The sequence below is a fragment of the Squalius cephalus genome (assembly GCF_949319135.1).
Source record: "Squalius cephalus genome assembly, chromosome: 16".
Taxonomy (NCBI): Eukaryota; Metazoa; Chordata; class Actinopteri; order Cypriniformes; family Leuciscidae; genus Squalius; species Squalius cephalus.
The window spans coordinates 34,475,618-34,493,073 of NC_137137.1; the positions used below are offsets into that span (position 1 = coordinate 34,475,618).

General features: G+C 39.1%; 1 protein-coding gene across 1 annotated transcript in view; it reads left to right on the forward strand.

Moving 5' to 3' along the window:
* Positions 1–14,527, forward strand: part of cacna1db (calcium channel, voltage-dependent, L type, alpha 1D subunit, b) — a 45,071-nt gene extending 30,544 nt beyond the window's left edge. Inside the window, exons 17-26 of the mRNA XM_079897569.1 lie at positions 1,050–1,152; positions 1,253–1,354; positions 2,150–2,280; positions 4,084–4,203; positions 6,241–6,518; positions 7,793–7,939; positions 8,019–8,149; positions 8,526–8,623; positions 11,177–11,464; positions 13,573–14,527. Coding sequence (XP_079753695.1) covers positions 1,050–1,152; positions 1,253–1,354; positions 2,150–2,280; positions 4,084–4,203; positions 6,241–6,518; positions 7,793–7,939; positions 8,019–8,149; positions 8,526–8,623; positions 11,177–11,464; positions 13,573–13,848 — 1,674 coding nt within the window. The 3' untranslated portion in view covers positions 13,849–14,527. The remainder of the gene's footprint in view (positions 1–1,049; positions 1,153–1,252; positions 1,355–2,149; positions 2,281–4,083; positions 4,204–6,240; positions 6,519–7,792; positions 7,940–8,018; positions 8,150–8,525; positions 8,624–11,176; positions 11,465–13,572) is intronic.
* Positions 14,528–17,456: the final 2,929 nt, after the last annotated feature.

Consider the following 17,456-nt stretch of genomic DNA (forward strand, 5'->3'; position numbering starts at 1 on the left):
TCTGCATTTTTACTTTCTCAAAACAACTCATCCTGTGTGATTTATAAGCCTTTTGAAAAGTGGGGACCGCTGGCTGGTGGCACAATGTAGGTGATCTCAGGTTTTACTATTCTTATGGGGACATTTGGTCCCCACAATGTAATATAAACAAGGGCACACATCACACACACACACACACACACACACACACACACACACACACACACACACACACACACACACACACACACACACACACACACACACACACACACACACACACACACACACACACACACATTTTGCCATTTGAATTACTGACCAAGATTTGTTTTCCTGAGGTTTGTTTACACAGTCTCTTCAAGATTCACTCTCGACCGATACATCTATTATCTTACGGCCCTGTTCTCTTCCAAACTGTGCGAGCATTCAGACATTCTCATCTTGTTTATATTTACATGTTAAATGCGTGGGATTAAAATTTGATCTGATTACTGATACTATTAAACACTGATTGTAATGTATTTTGATGTGTATATTTGCCGGTCCTAATAAGGCCTGATTTCATCAGTAATTTAGCTTGAATTAAGTACATTACTTTACTGCAAATGCACTTTTTTAATTCTTCAAGTGAATCCAATCACTGATAATCAATATTGCAACAATAGACAATGATACAATTATCAATTCAAAACATTCAAACATACTGTACTGATTCAGTCGGTGTTGTGTCGAACTCAATTCTGTATTTTCTGCAAGATTATCATCAAAATATTTTAATGAGTTTCTATGTGGGTGTCACTATTGATTAGCACAAATTCAGTAATTATGCTCAAAATTATAATTACACTCCAACTGTCACTAACACGAATCATTTACATCATGATCGCTACAATTTTCCATCAAAGTCTGCAAATTCAGGAATTTTAGGCCACAAAAAATCAGAAAAAAGTCGTGTGAAATCCTGATGGGACCGTTTATGGGCCTGTCATATATAATACTGTTAACACGAGGTTATAATATGAATATGAATATGAAGTGTAAATATAAACACACATTTCTGTGTCCAGAGGTTGGTCGCCATGAATATGCCCCTGAACAGCGACGGGACGGTGATGTTCAACGCCACCCTGTTCGCTCTGGTCAGAACGGCTCTGAAGATCAAGACTGAAGGTGAAGCTTTGGTGACGGAGACTTCACACGTCTGTGCTGGTGTGAATGTGTGATCTTACTCACGAGTGTGTGTGTGTGTGTGTGTGTGTGTGTCTCTCAGGCAATCTGGAACAAGCCAACGAGGAGTTACGAGCCGTCATCAAGAAGATCTGGAAGAGAACGAGCATGAAACTGCTGGACCAAGTGGTGCCACCTGCTGGAGGTCACACACAAACACACACACACACACACACACACACACACACACACACACACACACACACACACGTTTGTCTCACTAATATTGCAGATAACTGGTAGCTAGCAGGTCTGATACGTCAGGTTTGACTTTAAGCACCAAATATACATGTATTCAACAGTGATATAAATTACTGTATAAACGATCATTAAACAAAAAAAAGACCTTTAAGATTGTGTAAAGTAATATGTATATGAAACTTATTCATTTGAAATAATGTCATATTGTAAAAGAATGAGCTCAAGGATCTCAGTATTGAGACCGCAGGTGTAAAACATGAGCAAAAATGGTGTTAAGACCTATAAATGCGTCATCATTTTACATTAAATCATATTATTCATTCATTATTTTTCATGTCAAGGTGTGTAATGACACTACGATTATAATTATGAAGCATCAGATGATACAATTTTTAAAATAAATAAAAAATGTCAGTACTGGGACTTAAAAGTGCCTGTACTGTAGTTGTAGAAACACCCATATATATATATATCATCTCAAAGACTCACATTGTATTTAGATCAGGTTAATGATATTTTATATCGCCTAACCGGTTCTTAATTACTGTAATCACATCTATATCTTGCTCAGTTGACCTCTTAACCCACCTTTAAATCTACCATACCACCAGACCTGTCCTAACATCACCCGTATCAGACCTCAAGAGCAATACAACATCAACACAATAACCACATTATACCTAACAATTAGTTGTTTTGGTGTAAGTACATAGATGTGTGTGTGTGTGTGTGTGTTTAGATGATGAGATCACTGTTGGGAAGTTCTACGCCACTTTCCTGATTCAAGATTACTTCAGGAAGTTCAGGAAGCGTAAGGAGGAAGGGCTTGTGGGAGGCCAGCCGCTGTTCAACACCACCTCCGCTCTACAGGTGAACACACACTTAACACTTGCTTTACTGAAGGTGTGTATGTGTGTGTGTGTGTGTGTGTGTGTGTGTGTGTGTGTTTAACAAATTATGAAATACTGATATTTTGCCTTAAAGGAAAATTTAACTTTAAAATGATAATTCTATCATCATTTACTCACTCTCAAGTTGTTTCAAACCTGTATGAGTTTCTCTCTTCTGCTGAACACAAAAAAAGAGAATTTCGCAGAATGTCGGTAACCAGACAGTTGTTGGACCCCATTGACTTCCATACTATTTTTTCCTAGTATTTTCTTCTTTTGTGTTCAGCAGAAGATACAGGTTCATACAGGTTTAAAATAACTTGAGGGTGGCTTAATTATGACAGAATTTTCATTTTGAAGTGAACTATTCCTTTAACAACATATGGAAGCTTGTTTACGCGCAATAAAAAAGATTATTGTGATTTTTAATCTCACAATTCTGACTTTTTTCAAGCAATTGCGAGTTTGAGGCTTCATAACAGACAATTCCCAGCTTATATCTCACAGTTCTGAGAATTAAGGCATAATTGTGAGTTATAAACTCGGAAATGCGAGCTATAGGACCCTATTTTAACGATCTGAAACGCAAGTATCAAACGCGAAACGCAAGTAACTTTGTGGGCGGATCTCGGGCGCTGTTGCTATTATACCGGCGGGATAAATGACTCTTGCGCCCGACGCAAATCTAAAATGGGTTGGTCTGAAGTAGCTTCATTACTCATGGAACAAGCGCGCCTGCTCTTAAAGGGAATGTGAGATGACACTCTGATTGGTTTATTTCACGTTACGCCCAGAGTGTCATCTCACATTCCCTTTAAGAGCAGGCGCGCTTGTTCCATGAGTAATGAAGCGACTTCAGACCAACACATTTTAGATTTGCGTCGGGCGCAAGAGTCATTTATCCCGCCGGTATAATAGCAACAGCGCCCGAGATCCGCCCACAAAGTTACTTGCGTTTCGCGCTTGATACTTGCGTTTCAGATCATTAAAATAGGGTCCTGAATGGGGATGGAGAAACACACCCAAATTAGCTTTGGTTAAACAGGCGTATGATAATTTGGGTAAATGTGTAAGCTAGATGTATGCCTATTTTTTTCACATCTTCATGGACACAACCATGATTTCCCTCGTGTGGAATATTTTTCCTTGTAATAATGTATGGTTTGCAAAAATGAAAACTGCTGGGTCTGTGTAGATGAGAGAAGCAAAGTGAATGCACGTTGTGCACACGCTACATTATGGCCAAGCATGTGCCCTTAAAATAGCATCTGAACGCGCCACTGAAAACACGCCACTGACTTTAGACGAGGTTTCTCCTGGTCAGTGGCGGAATTGTTTTCTGGAACTGCAAAATAGCACCAGGGAACGTTTGCGCCGGAACACGCTTCCTCTTTTCCCTGAACCGCCCCCGGGAGCGCAAGTTCATTCCCTAATTTACCGACGTGTGTCTGTGGAGGGAAAAGTCCGCTGTGCGTCGGGTGAGAAATAAGAATGATACATGCGTCGCTGTACAAAGTCAGTTGCGCTGGGTGCAAGATAGGGCCCATAAAGTCCAAATTGTGAGATTGCGATTACCTTTTTTATTTTTTTACTTCATGGCAGAAACAAGGGTCCATAAAAAGCTAATTGCAATTATGCTAAAAAATAAAAGATGCTGATGAGTGGGAAGTAAAAAGAGCTTTCATTAAACTCTGCCCATAGACATGGAAACACTCATGTGGACATAATTCTGTGAAAACCTCTCCTGTATCATGATAATGTTAAATATGTCACTCTTCTGCAGGCGGGTCTGCGCACACTGCATGATATCGGGCCTGAGATCCGTCGAGCCATATCATGTGATCTCCAGGACGAAGGACTCGTGGACATCAGGAACCTTCACGAGGAGGAAGAGATCTACGGGGTAAAGCGATTCAGTGTTTATCGGCGCACATCTGACTTAAACAGCAGAGCTGGATGGTTAAAAGATGGCGAAATCGATTCAAACTTCCACTCGCTCATTCCTGATCGACAACGATTCGCCAGTGTCTATTAAAACTTTGACAAAATCACATCAGATCTGTGTTTGCAGAACTATATCAATAATAATATATATATATTTTTTACAACTATATCAAATAACAATTGTATCAATTACATCGTTATGCAACAAGTGACTTAATGTATGTCATTGAATCATTCATTCGAGAGATGCGTTAGCTTGTTTCAGAACTGGATTAATCAGTGAGTCATTGAATCATTCATTCAACCGTTTTTTATTTATTTATTATAATTAATTCAAATTGATTTAACATTTTAAATTAGCATTTTGTCACAACCTCCAGTGAATTACATGTTATTTTGTTTAGTTGTTTGGTTAGAATTGTGGGAGAATTGTGATCTCTGTTTGAAACAGTGATTCTCAATTGAACCAGAATTGTGCAGCTCTTTTAACTAGTAGAGCATTGCACTTGCAAACCAATTTGTGAACTGCTAAAATATATACCTTTTTCAAAAGCAACATAAAAGTATCAAAATATGAGTACATATGGGGTAAGATGCCCAAGACGTCACTTAATAACTGAAACAGATTATAGAATGGTTATACTCTTTTTCTTATGCTCTTATTACTCTTGACAAATCTTTAATTCATTTAGATTTGTAGTGTAAACAAATATATAACAGAACTGGAGCAGAAGACTTTTAGTTATTTAATTTAATAATTATAATTGTTTTTTATTTTTTATTTTAAGCATCTTCATTATTCATCATAACCAATTGAGTGGAATCATTCAATCAACATTTCTTTACTCCATTGGCAATTATTTGTCTTGTTTTAAGCGTAAATCTAATCAAACTAAATTTAATGGGCTGACAAACCTCTGAAAATGTAACGTCGATGTCCCTACAATAACAGACCAGTGTGTAAAACTCTTGGACGTATTTTAAAGAGTCTATCCCGTAAACTTTACATACTTCACATACTTTTGAAAATCCAGAGTTTAGTTGATCCTGATAAACGCTAATTTTCTGTTAAAAAACTACGGCTTTTCCATGAGGGGGTTTGGCATCGCGGCGGACCGTTAGAGAACACGACACACACGTCTCCCGGACATCCTGTAGAATTCAACCAATCAGATGATGAATTCAAAACTCCTGAAGGGTTTTTCGTGTGCTATATGCATCGGACGTTCTGAGGCTGAAACTATAGAAATTATAGATATAATACTGCTTACAGCTGCTGATGAAGCCTCGGGAGCTGAAAAACTATTATAGTAAGGGGTGTTTTGTTTCCGACACATACTCTAAATGGTTGACCAATCACAACAGACTGGGCCAGCTGACCAATCAGAGCAGACTGGGCCAGCTGACCAATCACAACAGACTGGGCCAGTTGACCAATCAGAGCAGACTGGGCCAGTTGACCAATCACAGCAGACTGGGCCAGCTGACCAATCACAGCAGACTGGGCCAGTTGACCAATCACAGCAGACTGGGCCAGCTGACCAATCAGAGCAGACTGGGTCAGCTGACCAATCACAGTAGACTGGGCCAGCTGACCAATCAGAGCAGACTGGGCTTTTCAGAAAGGCGGAGCTTTAAAGAGACAGGAACTAAAACAAAGTGTTTCAGGCGGAGGGTAAAAAGAGGCGCTGCAGAAATGTACAGTATGTTTTTGTAACTTTAAATGGTTTAATGTATTCTAGCAGACCACAAAAATAAAGTTATGATCTTGTAAATGAGCATAAAATGGACACTTAAAAAACTTGGGTTTTATGTTTAAAACAACACCAAATACCTTGAAAAATAATATTTGAAATCAAATTAAATGATATCTACATATATCAAACAAGTCAGTGTATATAATTAAAAGATTAATGAATTTGATTTAATGAAAAATTAAGGAATCGATGGGAATCCTGTATTTGTTTGATCCTGAACCTGTCGTGTGTATTTGCAGAGGAATGGAGTTGTGATTGGGAGTCTGGTCAATCATGCGAGTGGAGATCAGAACGGCACCAGCGTTACCCAGCGTCCTTTGCAGCTCCCGCTCCCTCTTTACTGCCAGCCAGACACCAGATCGTCCAGCTCTAATATCATCAGTGCCAGCGTGCCGGCGGGCGCCGTCTTCACCAACGGCTGGCACAGTCGGCCCTCCAGGGGCCTGGTGTCCTCTCTCAGCTCCTACCTCAACCTCAGGAGTGATGGAGAAACACAGCTCAGGACTCACTCCAAGAGGTGAGAGGTCACATGACCACAAGGGCTTACCCACCCCCAACTCACCAAACACAAACAACGGCCGGAACGCATTAAAAGTTTTCTGTTTTCAGTTAAACGGTGTCCTGTGAGGGGACCCTACGTTAATAACTAATGATCTTTGCGATGGAAGTGAATCAATCAAAAAAAAAAAAAAAAACTATAACAATAACTTTATTCTAGAGCTGCTGTAAGCTAAAACAATCTGTTATTTAATCTCCTATTATCTCTGTAAAGATGCTTTGAAACAATCTATATTGTTAAAAGCGCTGTATAAATGAAGGTGACTTGACTTGCAGTTGGTAAAAATGAGCCGAATAGGCCATGGACAAAATGTCTTTGCTGTTTATATTTATTCAAAATATTCCCAAAAAAATCCAACCACACCACACAAGATCACTGGCTGGAGAACAACAGAGTCAGCCAGGAATCTTGGGGTTGTATTCAACAACTGTGTTATCAGTTATGCCTGCTAACATGCAACCTTGGCCTATTGTGGGGGATATATCTGAGTGAAACACTTCTACAAGAACAAATGAGGGCCCCACGGTTCAGTACGCATGCGATTCACGGATTAACTGCTAAATTTAACCATCATAGAGTGAAAGTTTTGTCTTGCAAATTTACACATTCAAACAATTTGAGAGAGAGAGAGAGAGAGAGAGAGAGAAAGAGAGAGAGATTGAGAGAGAGAGAGAAAGAGAGAGAAAGAGAGAGAGAGAGAGAGAGAGAGAGAGAGAGAGAGAGAGAGAGAGAGAGAGAGAGAGAGACGCGTTTCAGATAGCGTTCACCGAACTGATTCTTGTCCTTGAACGGACACATAAACACAAAATGATGTCTAAATGCCCGTCTCGGCAAGTATTCTCCTGGTTCTGTCATGAGTGAACATTTGAGAAATAAACCGGATGTTTGACAGGTTTTTTTTCGGTCTTAAAGTGACAGCAGCCTAATATTCCTACTGTTTGTGTCATTAATGTTAATAAAACAACAAAATACAGCTTTAACAAAGATGAAACTATATTTAATTTCTACAGTGAACAAATAGTGTTATTTTACATTTAGGCTTAATTATTGATTTCTCTACCTGAATACAACTGCTATAATTTGTGTATTTGTTCATATTTTATCACTGACTGTTCACTTGTTTTTAATAATGCTTGAACTTTATCAGTTAGTATCGAAGAACTTCAAGTGAGCTTTAAGTAATAAATTAAAAGCAAAGTTACCCCCCCCCCCCCCCCCCCCGTGTCTTGCAGGCCTTGCTCTAGTGCTGTCGGATATCCGACTATCCACGTGCAAAACCCCAGTCATGCTGACATCAGTGATGAAGACCGAAACTCTGTGACGGAGTATTACAGCGGAGACGAGCTTCACGAGGATGACTTCATGCTGGCCAGAGACAGGTATCGCTTCAAAACTCTTCAGAATGTGTATATCAGTAATATCAAAATATCTTTATCTTCTCTTTGATTCTCTTGCCAGGTCGTACAAAGACTTTCAGGACACTTTGAGTGACTGTTCTGCAGTTCGACAACTGGATGTGTGTGAATGTGTCTGTGACGATGATGAGCAGCTCATATCCCAGCAGTCTCAGAGGTCATCAAAACGACAATGTGAGATATTACAAGAAAATAAATAATACTCTTTTAATAGTGGCTTTCAAACTGCTTTTAACTGAGAGCTAGCATTAGTTAGCTGAGAGCTAGCATTAGTTTAGCTGAGAGCTAGCATTAGTTTAGCTGAGAGCTAGCATTAGTTTAGCTGAGAGCTAGCATTGGTTTAGCTGAGAGCTAGCATTAGTTTAGCTGAGAGCTAGCATTAGTTTAGCTGTTTGTTTGTTAGAGATTATTAGAGAATTTTGAACAATGTTCATGTTTAGACTTCTGGGCAAAGACTTGCAACAGCTACAATCTTTGTTGTTAGTTTATTAAACGTTCCTCCATTGTAATAAATGCGCATATAATGATGTATGTGCATTCTTTCACACAGCCTCTCACAAGACCGCTTTCAATTTCGAGTGTCTGCGCAAACAAAACAGTCAAGATGAGATTCCCCTGCATCCCACAGGTCTACCGCCACAGCATCAGGTGATCATCGCAAAACCAGACATGACATTACTGCTGTCAAATATCATATCAAATCATAGGATAGCATAGCATAGCATAGCATATCATAGCATATCATAGCATATCATATCATATCATACAGTATATCATAGCATATCATAGCATAGCATATCATATATCATAGCATAGCATAGCATAGCATATATCATAGCATAGCATATCATATATCATAGCATAGCATATCATAGCATAGCATATCATATATCATAGCATAGCATATCATATATCATAGCATAGCATATCATAGCATAGCATAGCATAGCATAGCATATCATATATCATAGCATAGCATAGCATAGCATAGCATATATCATAGCATATATTACGATTCGTCTAGGTTTAATCGTAACAAAAAAATAAATAAATAAACATGACTCCCATGCCCAGTCGTCAGACCCGAAAGATTCAAATGACTACAAAAATCAAGAAAAACGATAAACGTTTTATTAAGATAAGAAAAATTGAACAATTTGAAAGTTGGGTACGTGTGTTCAAACAAAGTAACAAAAAGAAATTGGTGTTATAATCTTCAGGAAGACCCAAGGCCCAAAATAACAAACAAAACAGATAATAAATAAAATAGGCAAACTAACTTCCCTCAAAGTATCCAAAATCAAAATACAACAAATTACCCTCCATACTCTAACAAAACAGAACGAACGGAATTTCAAAAGAAAAGGGCAGGTCAACCCTACAAAGAACACCACTGAAAATAAAGACAAAAAAAAGTATCTAACATAGGCTACTACAACAATGGTCTGACGGCTGGAGAGGAGACAGGAGAAGTGCGACCGGCCCGGAATCGCAACAACTCGTCTTCTGGAAACGGAAGCACGGTTTTAAACCCACGTAAAGGGGTGGAGCCAGCTCACAGCTAATCATTGTTCTCCTGAAACAAACAGCAAAATAAACACACAAAGAAATAACAATGACAGAGAAAAAAAATAAAATAATACGAACAATATACAAACTCAAAACATTATACGAAATTACATAATTCCGTAACAGCATAGCATAACATAGCATAGCATATCATATATCATAGCATATCATAGCATACCATATCATATATCATAGCATAGCATATCATATAATATATCATAGCATAGCATAGCATATCATATATCATAGCATAGCATAGCATATCATATCATATATCATAGCATAGCATAGCATAGCATATCATATATCATAGCATAGCATATCATATATCATAGCATAGCATAGCATATCATATATCATAGCATAGCATAGCATATCATATATCATAGCATAGCATATCATATATCATAGCATAGCATAGCATATCATATATCATAGCATAGCATATCATAGCATAGCATAGCATAGCATATCATATATCATGATATACTAACGTAGGGAATGGTGAATGAGGGTTTAGGGGTCGATTTCGGATTCAGCCAGTGTCTTTTCTGTTAACCAAATGCTGTTTAATCTTCGCTATTGCTTCAATGCAAATGAACAAGCGCACCGTTATTTGTTGCGTAGTGACGTGTGTGTTCAAGTGAGCCTGATATGCGTGAGCCAAATCTGCGCAATACACTGTATTTAATATATCATGATGACTCATGAGTTGACTATTTGCGCTAAATCTGCGCAGATTTGGTTTACACAAACTTCCCTAGCAAAGTGAGTAAACATGTAACACGCTAAATTGGCTCGTGATTTGACAGTGTTTCCCGCCACAGTTGATTTTTACCCGTGTTTGGCGGGTTTGCGGGTGTTAATTTCAAACCCTGGATGTGTGTGAAGTGTTAAAATCGGAAGGTAGCTCTCAAGTGTTGGCCACCCAACATGCTTTGGCACAAAATGCATTCAGCGATATTGTTCAAATGATATGAATTCTCACTCAAATTATATTGTTTTCTCACTCAAACACAAACTCATCTATGAACCTACATGTTCATTTACACGTTTACATACTTTTTTCAAAACAGACGTATGTAAAGTGTTGAAATTGGAAGGTTGGTCTCAAGTGTTGTTTAACCAATATCACAGAGAGGCTTAATGTATTCTCATTATTAATTTACACATTAACACTTTACAATAAGGTTACATTAGTTAACATGAACTAAGAATGAACAATACTTCTACAGAATTTATTAATCTTTGTTAATGTTAATTTCAACATTTACTAATACATTATTAAATCAAATATTAAAATCAAAAGTTGTATTTGTTAACATTAGTTAATGCACTGTGATTTAACATGAACAAACAATGAACAGCTGTAATTGTATTAACTAACATTAACAAAGATGAACAAATACTGTAACAAAGGTATTGCTCATGGTTAGTTCATGTTAGTTAATACATTAACTAATGAACCTTACTGTAAAGTGTTACCCATACTTTTTTTTCAAAACAAATGTGTGTAAAGTGTTGATATTGGAAGGTTGCTCTCAAGTGTTGGTCACCCACCATCTCACAGCAGCTTTATTCATTATTTATTTATTAATTATGTATTTAATTTTTGTCCTCGCGGTTCCACAGGTGAAGACGGCGACCGGACAAGAATCGAGTCGATCGCGACTCTCTCCGACCCGCTCCATCCGCTCGTGGGTCACGCCCCCGGCCACGCCCCCTCCCTACACGCCCCTGCCTCAGGCCACGCCCAGCGCCAGCAGCACTCCCGGATTGGTTCACAGGAGCTTCTGGAATTCCCAGCACGGCTCTGATTGGTCCACGCGTCCCCCCACCCCCTCCCTCTTGAAGGTTCCCCCCCGGTTGAGTGGCCATCACCTGCAGCAGCGCAGCAGTGCTCACAGCCTGGTGGAAGCGGTGAGGGACCACATTACACGTGTGTTTGGTCCTGTTTGTCTTAAAGGGGTGGTTCACTTAAAATAAAAATTAGCCCATGATTTACTCTCCCTCAAGCCATCCTAGGTGTATATGACTTTCTTCTTTCAGACGAATACAGTCGGAGTTATATTAAAAAATATCCTGGCTCTTCCAAGCTTGATAATGGCAGTGGATTGCAACCAACAGTTTGAAGCAAAATATTCATATTTAACATGTTACAAAGTAAAATTCGAGCTTCCGGCTACACTAACATATGCAGTCTACTGACGCCTAAAGCGTAACTTACCGGTTGCGTCAGAAGTAGCGTAGTGCGCCATGGCCGTAAATATTAGCAGTGCGTCGCATTACTCGCAGAAGTTGCGCTTTAGACTTAAGGCGAATCCGTATGTTCGTTTAGCCGGAAGCTAGTTGTTTTACTTTATAAAGTTTTAAATATGAATATTTTTCTTACACAAACTCCTTGCTTCAGAAGGCCTTTATTAACCCCCCCCAGAGCTGTGTGGATTTTGTTTATGATGGATGGATTTACTTTTTTGAGCTTCACACTGTTGGTTGCAGGGGTGTAGGAATGACTTTGACATTGGGGGGACATATTGGCCACTATGAATCAACGTCCATTCCACCACCATAATAGTAACACACAGTATGGTGACGTGGTACCACGTGTGGAATCACAATCAGCAAATAAATAAACAAAATCATCCAATCTGTTTATTATTAGACGAATATTGGAGTTGGGAAACATAAAAGTGTACAAGCCCCCCTGTAATCGTGGGCAGAAAGGAGAGTGGCACTTTACAAGGCAAATATTTGATATGTAACACAGAGAAATCGATTGTCAGCTATATCTATAGCTATGTGGCTAGCTATCTAACGTAACGTTAGTCAGCACCTCTCGCAAAGCATAACACACGTGCCATTCAAAATTCCATTGTTGATTTAATCGTCATATGCCTCGTATCCATAATTCAATTTTAAAAGCTTGCTAATTTCAACCGCTTGACTGAGACTAATTAACCTCGTACAAAGTCGAGTCTTATTCCAGTTCAAAGCTGGTGCGCACCGGTAACGTATTTGTATGTTCCTAGTGTAATGTTAACTTCTCTCTACCAATCAGATGCTATAGGTGAAAAGTGAAGAATATGAAGCTGGTGATTGGCGAATGGTGATTATTCAAACATAGCATGACATGGGAAGGTTTGACCTATCATTCTGGGTTTGACCTGCTGGCAAAACCGGATATCTTCTTTGTCGCGCTTTCAAAATAAAAGTTCCCAATGTACTGTTTTTGTCCCTGCGGTATAGGCTAATTTTTGGGTGGGACACATGCAGCTTTTTCCAATATTGAGGGGGACACGTCCCCCCCCCCCCGGTTCCTACGCCGATGGTTGGTTACAATTCACTGCCATTTTAAAGATTAGAAGAGCCAGAATATTTTTTAATATAACTCCGATTGTATTCGTCTGAAAGAAGAATGTCATATACACCTAGGATGACTTCAGGGTGAGTAAATCATGGGGAAATCATGACATACTGTATATCTTTTACACTATACCATCAGTGGCGGTTCTACATTGAATCACACCCTGGGCGAGACCCCCTTCGAGCAGTGTAATAACTGAACTTGTCACAGTTTTGTTGCAAAGCACAATATTATGGTGAAATTAGATCTCGTTTTTGAGTTAAAATCGAATTATTGTTAAGCATAGCAAGAATCATAGCAAAAAGGCTAACAAATAAGAGTTATACCCACCAATTAATATTGCCCCTTCATTCATGACATGGATACCGTAATCATACAGAGAAAACATAGTTGCATACCTTTATCTTTCGCTCGTTTCTAAATTGGGCACCTGATGGCTTTGACCTTTCTTGTCCATCTCTTATGTGGCACTCGACATCGACAATCAACAGATTTCCCCTGACTTAATTTCCATTTATGGGTGTTATTTTGTCTGTTGCTTGTTTTGCTGATTGTAATTAGTTTTTTTATTTTCCATTTCATGATCCTGTGTAGATCTTGGGCTTTGTATGTAGTGATAAGTGACAAACTCTTATCAAAACTGACACGATGCCTTTTGTTGTAGGTGATGATATCTGGGGGATTGGGCAAATATGCGAAGGATCCAAAGTTTGTCACGGTGACAAAACACGAGATTGCAGATGCTTGTGAAATGACAATTGATGAGATGGAAAGTGCTGCTAGCAACTTACTGAGCGTCACGCTAGGCCACGGGCCGGAGGCAGAGGAGACGGGCTTGTGTCAGAGCAGTGTTCGCGACTACAGCGATGAGGAGACGGACACGAGCAGCAAACGTGAAGAGGACCTCACTGACGAAATGTTCTACGTCTCAGTATTATAGTAAAGAACTCAACAAAACTAAATCATGTAGACAAATGAATCAGTGAGGTAACTGTGCCTTTAAACGGGAGTGTCTGTTGGCTTATGTGGACCGAATGCTTTACGCTTATACATTTGGATCTTTTAATTTAGTTAGCAAACCTTGTCTTGGGAAATTTCCGGCAAGATCCAAATGTGCTGACATTACTGACCCAAGTGTTTTCCTCCGAATCTATGCACGGACTGGACAGTGGCTCTTCAACCGTTGAAGATCCCTAACCAACTAACCAGCCAAAGTCCACCTGGTCAAAGCTACTGAACAGACCCATTCAGGACACGTTCTCCATTTGAGTCAAGAATTGTACTCACATACTGTAAATGAAGCAATTACTATGGTAAACGCTTCACAGCAATACCTCCTGGTTGGATAACTGAACTATATTCCAAGTGTTTCAAATTAAATTTCACAAAAATGTAAGTAATTATTGACTGAATGTCTCCTTTTTCCTACGTTCGCATATTCAAATGTGGTTCGTCAAGGTCAGTTGTGTTTGGCGCCATTGACGTCAAGTCTTCTGCAACACATCTTTATAAGGAACACACGTTTAAGTTTGATCCTCTCACGAAGCTATCGTTCCACTTGGAATATAACACACAAATTGTGTGAACTTCACAGTGATCTTCTCATTTGTGTATAATGGAAAAAAATAAAGTGGGAAAATATTTTTTTAGGTGAACATAAGACTTCAGATGCAAAAGCCTCTAAGTGCCATCTGAAATTTTCTTCTAAAATGAGCATTTTTTTCAAGCTTGTATGGTTAAGTTCAGTAATTTCACTTAAATGTCAATTAATAGGTCATTTTCATTGCAATTAAAGTGAAATTACTGAACTTAAACATACAAGCTTGATAAAAATGCTAATTTTGGAAGAAAATTTCAGATGGCACGTCTTCATAAGGTGATCTTTAGGGTTTAAAATACACAGTATGTTCTTTTCACTAAATCTTCAGTGTTTAGTTTGATGATTTATTAAAAAATGAAACATCAGAATGACAGTGTCTTTCACATAAGGTTTCAGAGGTCTGGATGTGGGTGCAATATGGTCCTTCCTCAGGGAAATCTGCCTGGGAGGAGCTGTCACGAGGAGCATCAGGTATGAAAACCAAGTCTAGGTTGGCCAGTAAGGCAAGAGACCTGCTCATCGTCGTGCCTGACCTTGTACAGTATCTGTGCGAGAAAGGCTCACTGGGGGGAACGCAGTGAATGTGTGCCAGTGCATCCGTGCTGAGGGTCCCCTCGGTCAGGGAATAGAGCAACTGGTAGTGGGAGGACTCCTGGGAGGCAAACAGGTCTACCAGTGCGTCCGAGAATCGACTCCAGATCAGCTGGAACACCTGGGGGTGGAGTGTCCGTTCTCCAGGGAACGTGAGCTGTCGTGAGAGCGCGTCGGCCGCATGATTGAGCTTCCCGGGATGTAAACGGACTCCAGAGAAGGAGATGGCGTGCGAGTTCTGACTTGCAACATCAGCTTGGCGGTTGATGTGCGCAACAGTCACAGTGTTGTCCATGTGGACCATCTCAATTTCAAAGACTATTTTTATAAATGGGAACGTTGGAGTGGATTTTAGCATACAAACACTCTTATCTCTGCATATGCACTTTTAATACATGATGGAAACTGTGGACCTGTCCAAATACCCACACTTGTGGTCTTGGCCACTTGAGAGCGTGTACATGCAACGGGAAGTAAGAGTGCAAGAATGTCCCTTGTTTGAAATATGCCAAAGCACAGTGCCATCAACGCACACTAAACCCACACTATCTCAGACACCACTTCGGAGAGGTGTTCGAGGCTAAGCGTATCCCATCATGCATCATGTTCAGGAAGTCACGTGCCCCGAAATGACGAGATGTTGAGGAAAACATTCCACTGCAAGTTAAATTAATTAGATATTACATATATTTGGTTGTAAAACATAAAGTGTTGCACATTTCATTGGTGCAAAGATGAGTAGGCTATGTGTATTGTGTACATTTGCAACGGCACAACTGAATTAGAAGCACCGCAATTTTAAATCGTCTTGTTACATGGGATAATGGACAGACATTTACAAGTTTATTTTAAATACGAAGTATTGAAAGCTCTGTAAACACTTGCATTTTAACAAAATTATCAGTGAGTCTAATTGGGTAAACAAAAGTTTTTCCCACACTTGTAGTCTTCACACCTTACTTGAACACTTTGGCCAAATACAGTAAATACAGCATGCAAGTAGACAAGTGGTCAAGTGCACAGACCGCAAGTGTGGGTGTTTGAACACGTTATTCTCACAGCTTCATCTAGCAGAAGCAGCTACTAAACATATCCGTGCAATACGAGTGCTCACAGGCCTCAATACTGATCATACTTTGGGTCTTCAGCTAATCAAACTGGATCTGGATTTTTTTTTTTATGTGTTTTCAATGTTCTTATATTTCATTGGTCCTGTAATTAACGAGATATGTCAGTCACACAGCTGATAATGTTTGGACGTATAAATAAACCCAAACACAGTTCACCCAAAAATAAATATAACTAAAGTTTAAATTATCAATTTGATACAGTGCACTTATTGTGTACATGCATGATTTTACATTGTACTTGTATTTTAAAAATACCTGCATGTAATTCATTTCAAGAGTTACATCTATTACACTGTTGACCCACCCTTAAAACCCACCTAAACCAGCAAACTTGTATCCACACGTATTTTACAATACAACATAAACACAATACGTATTTTGAACCGAACAATAATTATTTTCTAAAGTACATAGTAAAGATACCTAATATAAAATGGGACTGACTTATTAAAGGAGTAGCCTAGTTCACTTCATAATTAAGATTTCCTGATAATTTACTCTCCTCCACGTCATCCAAGATGTTCATGTCTGTCTTTCTTCAGTGGAAAAGAAATGAAGGTTTTTGAGGAAAACACTCCAGGATGTTTCTCCATATAGTGACTTTAATGGAGTCCAACTGTTCGAAGGTCCAGATGTGAGTTTCAGTGCAGCTTCAAAGTCTCGACACGATCCAGCCGAGGAATAAGAGTCTTATCTAGACAAACCAGCCGCCATTTTATAACAAAAATAAACATTTATATACTTTTGAACCACAAATGCTCGTCATGCACTAGCTGTGATGTGACACACATTACATAATCATGTTGAAAGTTCACGTGTGATCCGGTTAAAAAATGTAGAGCGAAAAACTCCCTCTCAATTTCTCCTCCAATCTCAAAATCGTCCAAAATCATTTTTTTGCGTTTTATTTTATTTTTTGTAAATGGCGTTTGACAGTCTTTGCACGTTTGCTTTGTAAACACTAGGTCTGTTCTTCCGCATTCATCTTTCAACAGAGCTAGTGCAAGGCAATCATTTGTGGTTAAAAAAATATATAAATGTTAATTTTGTTATAAAATGGCGGATGGTTTGTCTAGATAAGACTCTTATTCCTCGGCTGGATCGTGTCGAGACTTTGAAGCTGCACTGAAACTCACATCTGGACCTTCAACCTAGCCTGGGAAAACCCAGACAACTTCCGGCAAATTCAGATTTGCTCGAGTAGTAGTCTGGCAAAGAGCTCATTCA